This window comes from Anomalospiza imberbis, chromosome 6 (assembly GCF_031753505.1).
Source record: "Anomalospiza imberbis isolate Cuckoo-Finch-1a 21T00152 chromosome 6, ASM3175350v1, whole genome shotgun sequence".
Classification (NCBI taxonomy): domain Eukaryota; kingdom Metazoa; phylum Chordata; class Aves; order Passeriformes; family Viduidae; genus Anomalospiza; species Anomalospiza imberbis.
This window is the reverse complement of record NC_089686.1, coordinates 14,208,146-14,222,865: the sequence shown is the minus strand read 5'-3', so window position 1 is coordinate 14,222,865 and position 14,720 is coordinate 14,208,146. Positions and strand designations below refer to the sequence as shown.

The 14,720-nt window shown below is 34.9% G+C and overlaps 1 protein-coding gene across 3 annotated transcripts in view; it reads right to left on the bottom strand.

Annotated features, from left to right (window-relative positions):
- ATG2B (autophagy related 2B) overlaps positions 1 to 14,720 on the bottom strand; it is a 46,126-nt gene that overhangs the window by 18,791 nt on the left and 12,615 nt on the right. For 2 of the 3 annotated variants that reach the window (XM_068192484.1, XM_068192482.1), the window contains exons 10-26: positions 14,476 to 14,587; positions 14,079 to 14,340; positions 13,071 to 13,221; positions 12,381 to 12,473; positions 12,022 to 12,210; positions 10,481 to 10,754; positions 9,258 to 9,363; positions 8,067 to 8,259; positions 7,753 to 7,895; positions 6,494 to 6,651; positions 6,071 to 6,243; positions 5,637 to 5,787; positions 4,597 to 4,796; positions 3,715 to 3,795; positions 1,943 to 2,049; positions 1,590 to 1,682; positions 722 to 792 (exon numbers count right to left, since the gene is read on the bottom strand). In XM_068192484.1, the coding sequence (XP_068048585.1) occupies positions 722 to 792; positions 1,590 to 1,682; positions 1,943 to 2,049; positions 3,715 to 3,795; positions 4,597 to 4,796; positions 5,637 to 5,787; positions 6,071 to 6,243; positions 6,494 to 6,651; positions 7,753 to 7,895; positions 8,067 to 8,259; positions 9,258 to 9,363; positions 10,481 to 10,754; positions 12,022 to 12,210; positions 12,381 to 12,473; positions 13,071 to 13,221; positions 14,079 to 14,340; positions 14,476 to 14,587 (2,557 nt within the window). The remainder of the gene's footprint in view (positions 1 to 721; positions 793 to 1,589; positions 1,683 to 1,942; positions 2,050 to 3,714; positions 3,796 to 4,596; positions 4,797 to 5,636; positions 5,788 to 6,070; positions 6,244 to 6,493; positions 6,652 to 7,752; positions 7,896 to 8,066; positions 8,260 to 9,257; positions 9,364 to 10,480; positions 10,755 to 12,021; positions 12,211 to 12,380; positions 12,474 to 13,070; positions 13,222 to 14,078; positions 14,341 to 14,475; positions 14,588 to 14,720) is intronic. The other variant, XM_068192483.1, reaches the window with a different exon arrangement.

Sequence of the window (14,720 nt, the reverse complement as noted above, 5' to 3'; positions counted from 1 at the left end):
CCTACAGTTAGAAACCCATTAAAACGAGCATGAGCTGTAATGGAATCAAAGCCATTTCCTTCTTTTATGAGGATTACTTTCAGAGTTCAAGTTTCAGCTACTCAAACGAAGAACTTGAACCTTTTCAGTCCAATGTATCACTCCCACTACCACCATCTGTGTGCAGTGTAATCTTTTAAGATATTTACCTCCATCCCATCTGTGTGAGTTAGAGAAACCAAGGTACACAGAAGCTGAATGACTAAACATTCTATCAGTTTTTAGCCCAAGTGAGAGATAACACATGTTCATACTGTACTAATCTCTCAACACCATGAATTTCTTACTTGTCTCTTTTGCTATTCAAACAAAACAGGCATACCTTTACTGTGCCCTCTACTAGAGATCTCTTACCTAAGCTAAATACACCTTTGTGGGCACAAGGTTTCATTATTTCTCCAACTCATTTGGTAAATATTGATTCAAGTTCCTCAGTCCTTAAAGGTTCTTACTATTTCAATGAGAGCAACCCAGCTGGTGTAATTCTCTTCAGAACCTACAACTCTGTGCCATATAGCACCTTTCCAGTTCAACTATTTATAATATATATCTCATGAGATCTCATTTCTAAGAAAAGAGACTTGCTGGTCCTTATCTCCTCAGTCCTCTTCTTCAATAACCTTTATGTATGCTGAATATGCCTGTAATTTTGTTTCATTAATCACATCTAAACCATCCTTACCTCTATGGAGGTTCACCATGACAGTGTTGCACTTGTCAGACAAATGCAAAGCGGCTTCATCTAAAATTATCCTAAGAGACAAAACCAAGATGAAATAAAAATGCTAAAGAAATGCTGTGCAATTAGTAAGTCAAAAGAAATTAGTATATAAAAAAAAAATTTAATATATCTAGCATATCTTAAATCCAAACTCTTCACTTTAACCTTTCATAATTTTCTAATCTATTGACAATTAACCACTGTAAGATATTTTCCCCATTGCTAATTATATATTTCTTAAATTTCAATTTATATATTTGATCCCTACTAGAATAAGAAATAATGCCTTAATCTTTCACACTTATTTCTATTTTTTCACTAAATAAAGTTAACAGAACATTTGTTTCGAAGATCACTTAAAATGTTTTATCAATAAAAATAATCACCTTGGTAGATATTTCAAAACAGAACAGTAAAACAGAATGAATATTCAACTGAAGTTGCAAGAAAATTATTATAAGTTATAGATATTTTCATTAGTCATTAAATATTCAATTAATTAATATACTGTCACCAAGTAATAAATTATAAGAAATCTTAAAGTCTTACTAATTCATAAAATAGACATAACTTCATTTCAGGACATTCCAATCTTATTAAAAATGCTGAATTGCTTGTTGTTAAAGGAAGCAATCCAACTAAAAAGTATAAATAAACAAAATTAATTAAGCTAATAAAACAGAAGTGTTACATGCGAGCAAAGTGTATTTCAAAAGATGGAAACCAGTGTGATCATTTATACAATGCGAAATCTTCTGAGGTCAAAAAGGCAGACAGGCATTACAGGTTTTACAGGAGCTTACATGATTCATAATCATTAAAATCATACCTGAGAGTAGAAGAGGATTTATCTACTGCAACACTGCTGGAAATGCTGAACGTTTCAACAGTAAGTAGAGATCTGACTGGCAAAAACAAGGGCCTAATAACAAATTGGAAAAACAAATTAGTGCTCTGTACCTATTTGGAAGTTCACTCAAAGCCTTATAGATTACCTAACTCCATCTTCCCAGACCTAGGCAAGTCATACCCTACTTTAAATTCCTTCTAGTTAAGGGATCTCTGTTAAGTATTTTTTTCCAAAAGTGCCTAAATAACTATTATTTATAGTATGCAAACTTGAACATTCCTGAAGAGTAAGTATACAGCTGCAGTGTCAAGTGACACGTTCATTTTACTTACCTGTAATCAAGAGCACAACTCCACAGGTGTACATGAAAAGTTGTAATTGTAGCTGGAGGACTATATCCCAGAACAGGCTCATCAGAAATATTCAAAAAATATAAAATCTAAAAATCACAAACATATTAATACTTCAATAGCTGTTAAATTAACAAAAACTACATATCACAAAAGAGCAAAAAAGAAAATCTGTAACAGGTATGACAATAAAATGTTAGATTAGTAGAAGGAAAAGGTGTAAACAGCCTCAGATATTTAAAGATGCTTACTCAATATCTTATTAGAGAGAAGCATGAAATGTAAACAACACAAAAAAACCCATAAAAACTGCAGCTTCAAAGGTATGGAAAAGACCAGTCCAGATACACTCAAGTGGCTCCTTGTAACAAAGCTTCACAATGCATTTTTAAAACACTGCCCAAATACAGTCTTATTCATCCCTCTTTGCAGCTGTTATTACAGTGTTTGCATTTTCCTTGCTCTCTCTCTGAAAAGTTAACTTTTAGTTAACTCTACATTGCTCAAGTTATTTTCAAATCTTTCTTGAGGGGTGGATATAGGAAATACACTCAGAACCATGTGCACATTCATTGTATAAACAGCTTTTTCATGCACTACCACAGAAAACTAGCTGCTATCCTCCTCCACAAGATCTGTCATAGCTCCCTCTCAAATATGTTACTAAAGAAGTTCTTAAAATATTCCAGGCCTGGGGCATACCATCAGTGCTAGTCTTTTAATTTTTTCTTCTATCTACCTCTTTGGACAATTTTTCATTTGATCCCTCCCCCTCAAAAAAAGATTGCCTGTGATACACTTGGAAATGTTACTTGAGAAAAATTTCATAGAGCAAAGAAGCAACAGGGTGTAAAGCAGGCTACACAAACCCACAGGAATATTATGCTGAGGAGAAAATCACAACACAGCAGAATCCAAAGCCCCAGGTTCAGCTCCACACAGTCATACAGTAACAATGCACGTAAAAATCAGCATATTATACAGACTGGAGATAAACAGGAGCAGACTGAGTGTCAAGGGTTACTGTCTGTAATCCAGTACGGGGCAGGTACATGCAACGACACTGCTCGTGTGCTAATGGCAAGTCTTGCCTCACGTGCTCACACACAGAGCAAGGGACTCCAGTCCTGTCTCCTGTGCTCTACCTCTGCATCCATACCTACCTATGACTACAATCCTTCTCATTCAGGAATGTTTGTGTAAACTGCTGCTCACTCCTCCCCCAGGTTCTCCAGTACTGCTTTTCCAGCAATACAAACCAGGAAATATATAACTGAGAAATGAGACTTGAGGGATAAAGTGAGCAGAAGGGAAAAATATAGAAATGCTTTCAGAACTGCAAATAATAGGTTTGCTTGTTTTGAGGGTATTTTTAATTTAAGGATTATTTACATACTTGAATAGTATTGCACTATAGAGATTTTTCATCTGAATTTCAAACAAAACCCAAAACCCAAACCCCAACAGAATGAAGTAAACCTCGCCAAGAGGTTATGGGCATGACATGCTATGGGCAGAAAGTTAGGATGATGAGAGGAACAGTACCAAGTGAATAAACAAGAAATAATTTACAAGTATTATCATCTGCCAATAGTCTCAAAGAGAAACAGGAAAGAAAGAATAACACTTTCAAAAGCAGAGTATGATAATACAGCACAGCCTAACATCAAGATTTTCAATCACGATTTAGTTTGATAGTTAAGGCAATGAGACTGAAATGGAAGATGTAGTCAAGAAAATGGTAGCAACCTGACCTGCTCATGCCAGCTTAAACCTGAAGGCAACACACGGTGCTGAAGGGTTGCTCCTCGTAGTCCAACAGCAACCAGAAATTCCTGCGCAACAAAGTTGCATGACTTGGCTTACATGAAACGTAACTATTTCAAATCTAGATTACTAAACTGTGTCATCCTCCTGCTCCTAAAAATCTCCTGGTGTCTAGAAAAACCCTGCTTTCCAATACAGAAACCCTAGATAATACTGTATCATACTTTTTGCAACAGGATAGTGCAGAAATGGCAGTAGTGCAGAAATGGCAGCTTTGTGCTGGTGGTAGGAAGGAAGGCTGCCTGTACATTCACTCTGGGATTCAGCAAAAATTACCAGGAGTACCAACCTAAAGTAGTTAACATGTGAGACAACTGAACCCCCACAACATTTTGGTGGTCTGCAGAACCCTTCTTCAGGTAACTCAACCAACCTGTTTGCCAGCTAAGAGGTCCTCTGTCAGCCACACTAATGAATGGCACTGTCATTTACCAGTCCCATTCCAAATAGGCAAGCAAAGGCTGACTATTAGATGACACTGCTAGTTAACTGCAGTGTAATTCTATATTTGTTCTTGCCCATTTTAACAACAGAGAAACTCGACAAAAACAAAAAAGGCCAACTATTCAAAAAATGCATTCAGTAAACAAATAGCATGATGAGCAAAGTGAAACATTGGAAGAATTAGTAAATTAAGCTGCTGCTTAAATTTTATAATCCACCCAAAAGATTCTAACAGAAAATTATAGCTTGAAAATGAATGTCTAAGAACTATATGGCTTCTTCATCTATAACCCTTCTAACTCCATGTCCAGATGCTTCCATACAACTGAGAAAACTCATCTTATAAAAGTACAAATAACACAAACCTTTGTATTGCTCTCTATTTTATCTGATTGGATTTTGACTGCAACAGTCAGCATACTTGGACTATCCACTCCCACACCATCTGAAGTAGTCTTACTAAGACCATCCTCTTCAGAAAAACAAATAGTAGGCTCTAACCAATGGGGACGTATTGTGCTGGGCAGTCGCACTTCAGAGGAAGGGACAACTCCATCTACCAAACCTGCAAAGAGATTTTGGAATGAATTACCAAAGCTGTTACTGATAAATTGTGAAGGAAAATACTTTTTATGCTTAATGCCTACAAAATTATTTTAATTACCAAAGTTAGTCATGCACAACCAAGAACTGTGAAGGGAAGGTTATGGGTGATCCAATATTTAAAACCACAGTTCTAGCTATAATCTTCAATGTGGCTATTAGGGATTGAGTTTTTTATTTGCTCAACAAAATAGCAAAATTGAAATAAAGGACAGAAATCTCCTACAGGTTACATGGAAGAACATGTGTCTCCTCTCCATTTTATGAGACAGAGCCAGGCTAAAGCCTAAACACACAATAACTAAGCCTTGCACTGAACTACAAGTACCACGGATTCAGAGGTATCTGAGGGGGAAACTTTGAAAGGTTTAACTACATGGGGGTTACCAGACACAGACAAACTACACAGCCAAAATTCTTCACCTGTGGATGACAACTAGCTACTGAGGAAAAACACAGCAGCCACTGGTAACCTGTAGGTTTTTGAATTAAACAATCAATAACATGTAGGAAGCATGCATTTTCATAGTAAAGAATAGGCTGTGCAGCTAATTTGCCAGAGAATCAAAATATCTCTAAAGATGAGCAGTTGTCTGGAAAGTTGGAGCTAAACTGTAACTAAATACAGTTATAATGAAGCTGCATTACTGCAGCATTTAGAAACATTAGCCATAAATTATATTCATTGTGCCAAATGACACACTATGAGAGAAAACAGAAAAAATACAGCCTTTTCCCTAAAAAACTTCAAGATTAGTTAATTTCAAATTTAGCCCCAAAGCCACCTCAATCCCACTCCTACCTTGATGATATAAATTGAGGCTGCTAGAATGGAGACAAACATAGTGTCTGTCCTCAAAGCCTTCATATTTAGTCACACTGAAAAGGGAACCACCATTGAACTCAAACCAAAATTCACCATATTTTCCTTCCAGTGTACTTCCATCCTCCTGCTGAAGGAAGAAGAGAAATGATAAAATTATTGTTTGTTGACAGTTTGCTGCATTTAGGCAGTCTAAATTAACACAACACTTGCTACCAATACATGTTTTCCTGCTTACATTTCATTTATTCTCACATGAAGCAAAGTACACAGAATTTGCAAAATACTGTGTCGCATTACTGCCTAGTTATAGTAGTATAAAGATTACAGAATTACTGTTAAAAACACTACCTCCTTCCAGATAAGTACATACAGCAAACAACAAAAGACTTGTTCCAGCCCCAGTGCCTTACCTTTACATCTGTGAATATTGACACTAATCCATGTGTAACATTTAGCAGAACAGACAGAAAGCTTTGTGAGTTCTTATTCTGAGAGTCAAGCTTTTTCCTTCTGCGTGAACGATAGTTTGGATCAACAGTGGAATAATACTGCAGTGTTTCTTCCTCAGATCCACTTTCATCATCTAATAGATAAAATGAAGTACAACTCATTCTCTAGCTAGTACACATATTATGTCAATAACTCACTATTTCTCCATTGGTAATGCAATTTAATTTCACACTTATTTTACCCAATTCAACAGCATTCTATCTTTTTTTTTTAATTTATGTTTTCCCATAAGTTTACAAAATCTTTCCACTAACACCTTAATCGCTTCACTCAATTACACTTCTAAAGCACTATATTTCTAGATGATTTATTCAGTGTATTACCATAATGAACTGCAGATTTAAATTGACTAAAGCTGTCTTTACTGAAAGTGTTGATGAGCTGGCTGGCCACAGATAGTCCAACACCATAAGAAAGGTTTTCAAAAGTTTCTACAGGAGATGGAGCTGTGGGTTCCCACAACAATAAATCATTGCTGATCCTAGGAAGAAATACATTATCATTACACAAAATATATGACTATATTACCATTTTGTATTAAGTCAGTCAAACATAATTCCTTTGCAGACTTTATATAAGATTACAGATTCCATAAGCAAATAAAGAAAATAAAGTTCATGAGCACAAGAAACAATAATATATTCATGAGTATAAGCAATAAAAAATGGAAGTAACTTTCATTCTGTAATTATGGTATGCACATATCAAAGTCTAACATGTGATAATGACTCAAAAGCCTCTGTAAGTAGGTATCTATTAGCTCAGTACATTGGAGGAGGAGTTGAGAAACCCCTATTTTGATCACATCAATTTTCAACTAAGTTGCAGGAAACATTCATTCTTTTGATTTCAAGTGAATGTGTCTGTCAGGGTAAAGACATATGTGACATTCAGTTTAGAAGTATTCCAACAGAATACTCAATGGAAGGTTCTGCTTTGTCATTTTGGAAGTGAAAATACTCTATGTAAAGTAATACCTATCAGAGACTAAAATAGATCAGCATCTCTCTTGCATGTTTGCATAGCAGAGTAACAATCTAGTAGTATTTTGTTGTTTTTCAGACAGGAAACAGATATAAATGGTGAACACCCATCCATAAAATGGGCTCACTTTCTCTACATTTTCATAAACTCTTGTGAGCCTTACAAAACTCACAATTAGAGGTTTTTTTCTGACTGCCTTGCAAGCTCTAGATTTTCTGACGGAAAGAATAAAATTGAGCGCAACTTTCTGAAGTATAATAATCTGTTTAAAGAAGAAATCAGAAAGCCTAGAGCAAAATGAAACATTGCACAGAGATTTGAACAAAGCGGTCACTGAGAGCCAAAGACTATTTAGCTTCACCCTTTGTTCACAAAATCTGCCAAACACTTTTTAGCAGTCAGCTGCCATGGCACCAATCAGATGCATGACACAATGGTGTCATATTAACTTGAAAAAATATTTATAAAGCACTTTGTGGTTTTAAATAAACTATACAAGTAAGTTCCTGCTATACCTGCTTAGACAATTGCTTTTATCAAAAGTGACACAGAACTGAGAGTACAGGTCATGATAACCAAGCAAAACAATTATACTTGCCTGTTGTAAAGTTTTTCATAAAAGCTTTTGTTTGGTAGTGTTAAGTGAATGTTTGGTAACATGAGTTCCAGTACATAATGAGAATTGTTAATTGTTTTATCCTGAAACTCAGTCATTTCAACTACATCTCCTGGCATCACCATCTGAAAGAAAAAAGAAAAAAAATCTCAAGTTAAAAAAAACCCACAACCAAAAAAAAAAAAAAAACCCCAAAACAAAACCACAAGTGGAAGCCAGAAGTTGCATGTGAAGTAGTGAGACAATATTCATTTTTTCTATCATAAGCACAAAGCAGTAACAACATTTTATAATACCTCTTCATTTTCAAACATGACCCTACGAGAAGAAAATGGAGAAGGCTCTGGTCTTCTAATATCACAGACATCCTTCAAAGAATGAGACCCTCCTTCTTCTTCCTCTTGGAAGTTATTATCACCTTCTTCCTCCTCAGCTGCTATCCTTTCCAGAATAGAGTGCACAGCCAGAGGGTTTATTTTCAATACAATCCTAACATTGGAGAAGTTATGCAGAATAAGCCATTAGAGATGCTTAAAACGTTTATATTTATGCTCTGTCATATGTCTACTAGTTCTACTGGCTTGCCATTAAATACACATAGACTACATAGCTCCAACGTCCAGGGACTTTTTTATTAGATAATAACATATTTTATTACCCAAAGCAATACTACTAAGAAAAAGGACGTGGTACCATCATGTGAAAGAAAATGTTAAGTGTCTGCTTTTTTCAACCCTATCAGGTGATCATATAGGTGACCTAAGAAAAACCTAGCACTCTCCCAAAATAAAGCTTGTTTCACTAGACCATTAACAGCTATTAAAAATGCTCTGCTGCATGATGTAGCTTCTTACATGTAAACACCGTTATAGAAAATTTTATTTGTGCATTATAAAAAAAAATGTCCATATAAATATGCTGTCAGAAAGCCACTGAATTTTGTGGTAAAACTGTACACAGTAAATTCTGTAGCAAATCTAAAATTGCCTCTTTTAAACATCTTATTACATGCTTCAGCTGCCAAGTCCTTCTCTGCATTAAGTCTGAAGTACTGTATTGCCTTGCACGTGATATAAGTTTCAATAATTCAGTTACAAAATAATTATTCTTACAGCTTATATTATTTTGAGGTAAAATTCAGCCAGGATGGGTGGTTCAGTATTCAGTCATGAATGCAGGAGAAAAGGTAAAGTAAAAAAATGGGAAAAATTTTCAAGTCTCTAATCATTTACCTAACTTTCACTGAAATTTACTCAAGTCCATGTAGAAATCATTATACATTTAAAACTATATTGCATTATTATAAAAGTAGAAGTTCCAGGGTATTTTTTATAAATTTTTGGAGTCTTTTAAATAGTTACATGCTCTTTCTTTGCAAATTATTTTCAATCATTTACCACACAGGCATTCTGGATTAAAATTAGAAAACAACAGTGCTTCATAAAAATTTAATCAATCCACATTAAAAACATGAAAATTTATTTTACCGAGGCCAGTCAAAATTGTCTGATGATGATGTTATATCTCCATCTGTGCCACCTGATACCTGAAAAAATTTTACTGGTGTTTCTGCATTATCTTCTTCAAATGAACCTGAATAGAAAGAGATTTTTTTAAAAATTAACAGATGAATGACAACTGCTAACTTCAGGTTAGCCACTCTTCAGGTTGGAGTCTAACAAGACTCCAACCCAATGCTACTTACTAAGCTACTTAGGCAAATTTTGTCATCTCTTCTTCCAAAAAAGTAATTATTAACTTTTAGAAACAAAAATTATTTCACATTATTTTCTAGCTAGCAGTAGTTAGAAAATCAGATTATTCTAATGCATAGATATCTGCATTTACATTTATAGCATTACTATATTTTGTCACAGCCTTGATTAAATACACAAAACAAGACAGCAGAGAAGTTTGCAAATATAAATCAGCCTCATTAAATTATTACTTTGAAAGATATTCGAGCATGAAATTATTAAAGTTTTTCAATGATAGTCATTTAGAGACTCAATCTTGGCATCACAGCACTTTTAGGGTTGAAAAGGAGCTCTGGATATTATCTAGCCAAATCCCTCTGCCAAGGCAGGGTCAACTAGAGCAGGTTACACAGGAGCACATCCAAGGTGGTTTCTGAATGCCTCCAGACAGGGAGACTCCACAAACCCCCTGGGCACTTGTTCTAGTGCTCAGCCACCCTCAATGTATAGAAGTTCTTCCTCATGTTAATGTGAAACTTCTTGTGTTTCAGTTTATGGCCATTGCTCCTTGTCCTGTCTCTGGGCACCACTGAAGAGAGTCTGGTACCATCCTCTTGGCACCTATCTTTGAGATATTCACATACTTCTAAGATTCCCCTCTCAGACTTCTCCAAACTAATCAGGCCCAGCTCCTGCAGCCTCTCATCGTATAAAAGATGCTCCAGATCCCTCATTAGCTTTGTGGTCTCCACTGGACCATCTGTAGCTCCTTGTCTTTCTTATACTGAGGAGCCCAGAACTGGACACACAGCCTCTCCTCCTAGTAGTATTGTTTGGACTCAGGTTGGCATTTTGTACAGAACACAAAACTACAGTAGAGAGCTCATATCTACTCCAAAATTCAGGTAGAAAGTTACTCCCTGGGTTATTCCGTATGAGAGGACCATTCTCTCAACTACACAGTACATAGAAAAATAAAAAAGGACCTCTGAATATAATATTAATATTCTTACCAGTTAGCTCTTTAAAGGTAAGCTCTAATTTAACTTGCTCTGGAGTCGACCCTCCTATAAATTCAGTTTTAAATTCCATATCTGTAAATTCAAGATGAAGAATCTCCTTCTGAAGTGATTTCTTAAACCATGGTCCTCTTTCCTGATCTGACCGTAGATCAGGTATTGGGAAGCGAACAGAGAGTTTTAATGCTGGGGCAGTGACTTGAACTGAAACTCTACAGTTTGGTGGAGTATGTGAATCATCCAGAAACACTTCAGCAAATGCTTTATGCTAAAAGAATTAAGCAACAAAAAACAAAACACAAACCAGAGTGAATTAAAAAAAATGAATTAGAGAAAATAGCATTAAAAGTGACTATGGGGAAGCTTTTGATGATGTAATATGTGAAAAGGAAAAATATTATTTGTATATCACAGAAAAAAAACACATCAAGATCAATTGCAACTGTTCTTAGGATATTTTTCTATTATTGGTGTCATAAAGAGTCTACTTAGAAGTCAAGTTTTTGCGGAGATTAGCAATCTTTAAGAAAAATTATTGCTATTTTTTCAATTTTTTTCCTCTTAAATTAGATAAGAGTACCAAACAATACTCAGCTGCAGTTAGGACACAGCATGTCTCAGACACTTGCTTAAAAACTACTTTTGTTGAAAAAGTAGGAATTACTATCAACGTGTATTTGTCCCTTTCAGGAAGTCACAGTGTCAGCTCCCGTCACTTTCACATCCTTCATACCCTGCCCTTTTTGCTGATCATTGAAAGGAATCAAACTTGCAAGACAATTATATTCACAGAAATGACTGATGTCTTACTATTTTTTTATATGCGGAGTCTCTTAAATAGTTTTGAAAGCTGATTTTTCCATGATCAGTAAATGCAGCAATAAAATTACATGAATATTTTGTTGCTATGCAGAAAATCAGTTAATTGCATTAATAATTTCTCAAGTATTTTAAGAAAAGTCTTTAATGCTGCTGTGACAACCCAAAACAAGGCAAATAAGCTTCAATTTCTTCCTGTTGGTCCCAGATCACTAGAATGCAATGCATATGCCACCCATTCTCCCTGTTACCTACCCCAAAAGCAGGTAATACACAGCAGAAACACAACTGGGCTGATTGTGACAACTAAAGATTTCAACATAGAAGTGGAATTGTTAGGAACACTTTATATCAGCTGCTGGAGAGCATGATGGGACAGATTAGGGATGAGAAGTCAGTCAAGATTACTCATTTTGCCCAGTTCTCCTTGCTTCAAGAAGCTGAGAACATAAGCAGTTTGTGAAGCATCTACCACTGTCTTTTGGTCTGTTTTCAAGCACACAATCACTGAACGCAAAATAAGACTGTCAGAAGTTGGAAAAAACCAAACAAACCCCAGTCAACCAACCAAATGAAAAAACCTCTCACAGTGAAAAAAATCACCTCAGCCACCACAAATCAATCAGAACTAGCAGTCTTAAGCTTACTATCACCCTGACTTCTTCCCGCAAAAAAAAACCCAGCAAGTTTATTAATCAATTTCACTTTAAACTTACCAGACTTAAGTGTTTATTGTAAGAAGCATACATGTGAGATGCCATCATCTCCACTGTAGTTAGCTTCTGGGGTTGAAGTAAGGAATTTAATCTATCTACAATACTAATATCCAGCTCACAAAACACTGGACTTAACTTTACTTGTAACTCTGCTTTCTGTGGAACAGAACTGAGTCTTCCTTGACTACCCTGAAAAGAAAGAGAAAAAGCACTAAAATCTTCAACACAACACAGTAAGGCAAATTATAATAAGTAGGAATTAAGAACTCTCTGTTTTACAGTCAATTTTCTGTTCAAATGAACCAAATTAGACAAAGGTTATTGTACAGACCCTTAGTCATTTTAATCTCCCACCTTACCTGAGGTCCTCTATTATCTAAATGCTTATAATGCAGCTGAAGGCATGGCATAGAATGAGAATCATTTCTTTCTTCAGAATGAAATGTCAGCAGCTTCAGGGGAAAAAAAAAAGTTCAAAATGTTTAATAAATGGGAAGGAGTTGCCACAGGAAAATATATTTATTACATTTTACCTAGAACAGACAGGCAACCCCACACTGAAGTCAGTGAACAGAACCCCAACTCAACTGTTTACTCAATCCACACATTCAGCTACCTTACTGGATGTCTCTGACCATTAAAAGAGCTGGAAGAATAATCACAACACAAGAAACTTCTGCATTGCTCAACTCCATTGCTTAGCTTTTGAAAAACATGTACTCTAATGCCCAAACCATGTTAAGCATATTCAAAAGAAGTAAATAATGAAGTCTGGCTACTTGGTGCTGTTCCTGTCAGGTATGACACAAGTTAAGTTCACTATTTGAGCTCAGAATTAAAAATTAAAAAAAAAAATAATTAAAATTAAAAATTAAATAAATAAATTAATTATTTATTAAATTAAATAAATTTTATCTTAAAACTGTAACGTATTTTAAAAAACTAAAAAACATTAAGAAACAGTCAAATTACAACCATTTTAAAATCTACCTTCTCAGTTATACAATTAACATTTCTTTTTTATGTAACTCCCTTGATTTTTAACATACCTCTGTATAGTGAGGCTGCGTGGAATGAGAGTCAGTAGAAAAAAGGCATTCCAGGAACTCCATCTCACCAATGGATAAGTCAGTACTAAAACTTCGCGAGGCAGTCCTTTGTCTTTGCTCATAAGACACTTTGATACCAGTACCTATAAACCTGGATTATTAAAATTATGTATTATTAAAAGTAGCATAAATCTGTAACAATTGTGAAAAGTCGAGACTTATGTAGGCAAAAAAAGCATCACTACAATCCTTTTAAAATCATTAAAACACCATAATTTCTCCAAATATATGAAAATATCTAATTATAAAAGATGTGGCAGCAAAGACATGTTACATAATCAACAATGGTCAGCATAGAGAAATTTGTAAAGAACATTTTAGGCATATAACCTGAGGTGCAGTTCATATAAAACTAACATCCTAGATAGACAGTGAAGAAGTCAAACATCTCACAAAGTCTAAATTGCATACGTAAGTTAAGAAAAGGTATACCCTTAAATATTTTACTTCATACACTGTACTGGGATGGTAAAAAATTCTGCAAAAAAAAGACTGTTGCCTGACTTTACTATCTTGCTCTCACTTAGGCTTTATCCCTACTGATATCGTATTTTGCACTAAGTAAAACCCTAAGCTCCTTCAAGCAGTAATCACTATATTGGAATAACAATAGCTCTGTAGAACACAGCTATTTCTAAAGAAATAATTTACTTAATTATTCTTGACTCTCTAGGCTTCTATCATAAAAATTATACCTAATTTAATTCACATATTAAAAAGCTAGGTGATTTTCATGTTTGTTGTCCTTTCTTCTTCTGTTTTAATTTTTAAAAAAAAGATGTCTTGGACAACAGATGTCAAAATTCAAGACTATTTTGAAATTAATAAATAAGTTTAATGCAATTCAAATACTAAGTGACACAATTCCTATGGAAATAAACTTACTTTATTCAAATTTACTTAAAATCTATTTTTGTTACTTATATTTATTAATAAGCAAAGTTATACCTAAGGTGATCATGAGAACAAGCTTCTGCAAATACTTCTCGGAAGGACAGAAAATCTTCTGTTGAAAACTTAACAGGCTCAATCTTTTCTATTCGGGCAAAGAAATCCCGAGCCATTGGTGTCAATGGGTTAAGGTTCAGTGAACTTTCAGGTGGGGGTAAAGGGTCAATATGAAGTACAGACACTGAGAAAGTTCCAACTGCCAGTCTAAAAAGTAGCTCAGGTCTGGATTCATCCACAGAAACAGATCTGGATGGAATAGCTGAAATACAAAATTAAGTTCACGTAATTTTTCAGCAATAACACATTTATAAAATCATCTTACTTTTGATTTTCATTTCTTTTTACCAAGTTGCTGCATAACAATTAATTTCCATAATTATCTGTTGTTACTTACATGTCCTTCTTATGGAGGTCTGGTGAACCATATTGGCTGTTAGCGAGGAACCTCTTGGAGGCTGTAATTCTTGTTTGTTACGATCAAGAAAATCACCCCAAGTTGGTTGCAGCTAAAACAAAAAATATATATGACCTTAAATTTGCAAAGAGTTGTTAGACATTAGATCAAACATGAATAATAAAGTTAATTACCAAAAACTCCTTGATGCATAAACAATCAACAGCATGCCATTTCATGGAGAA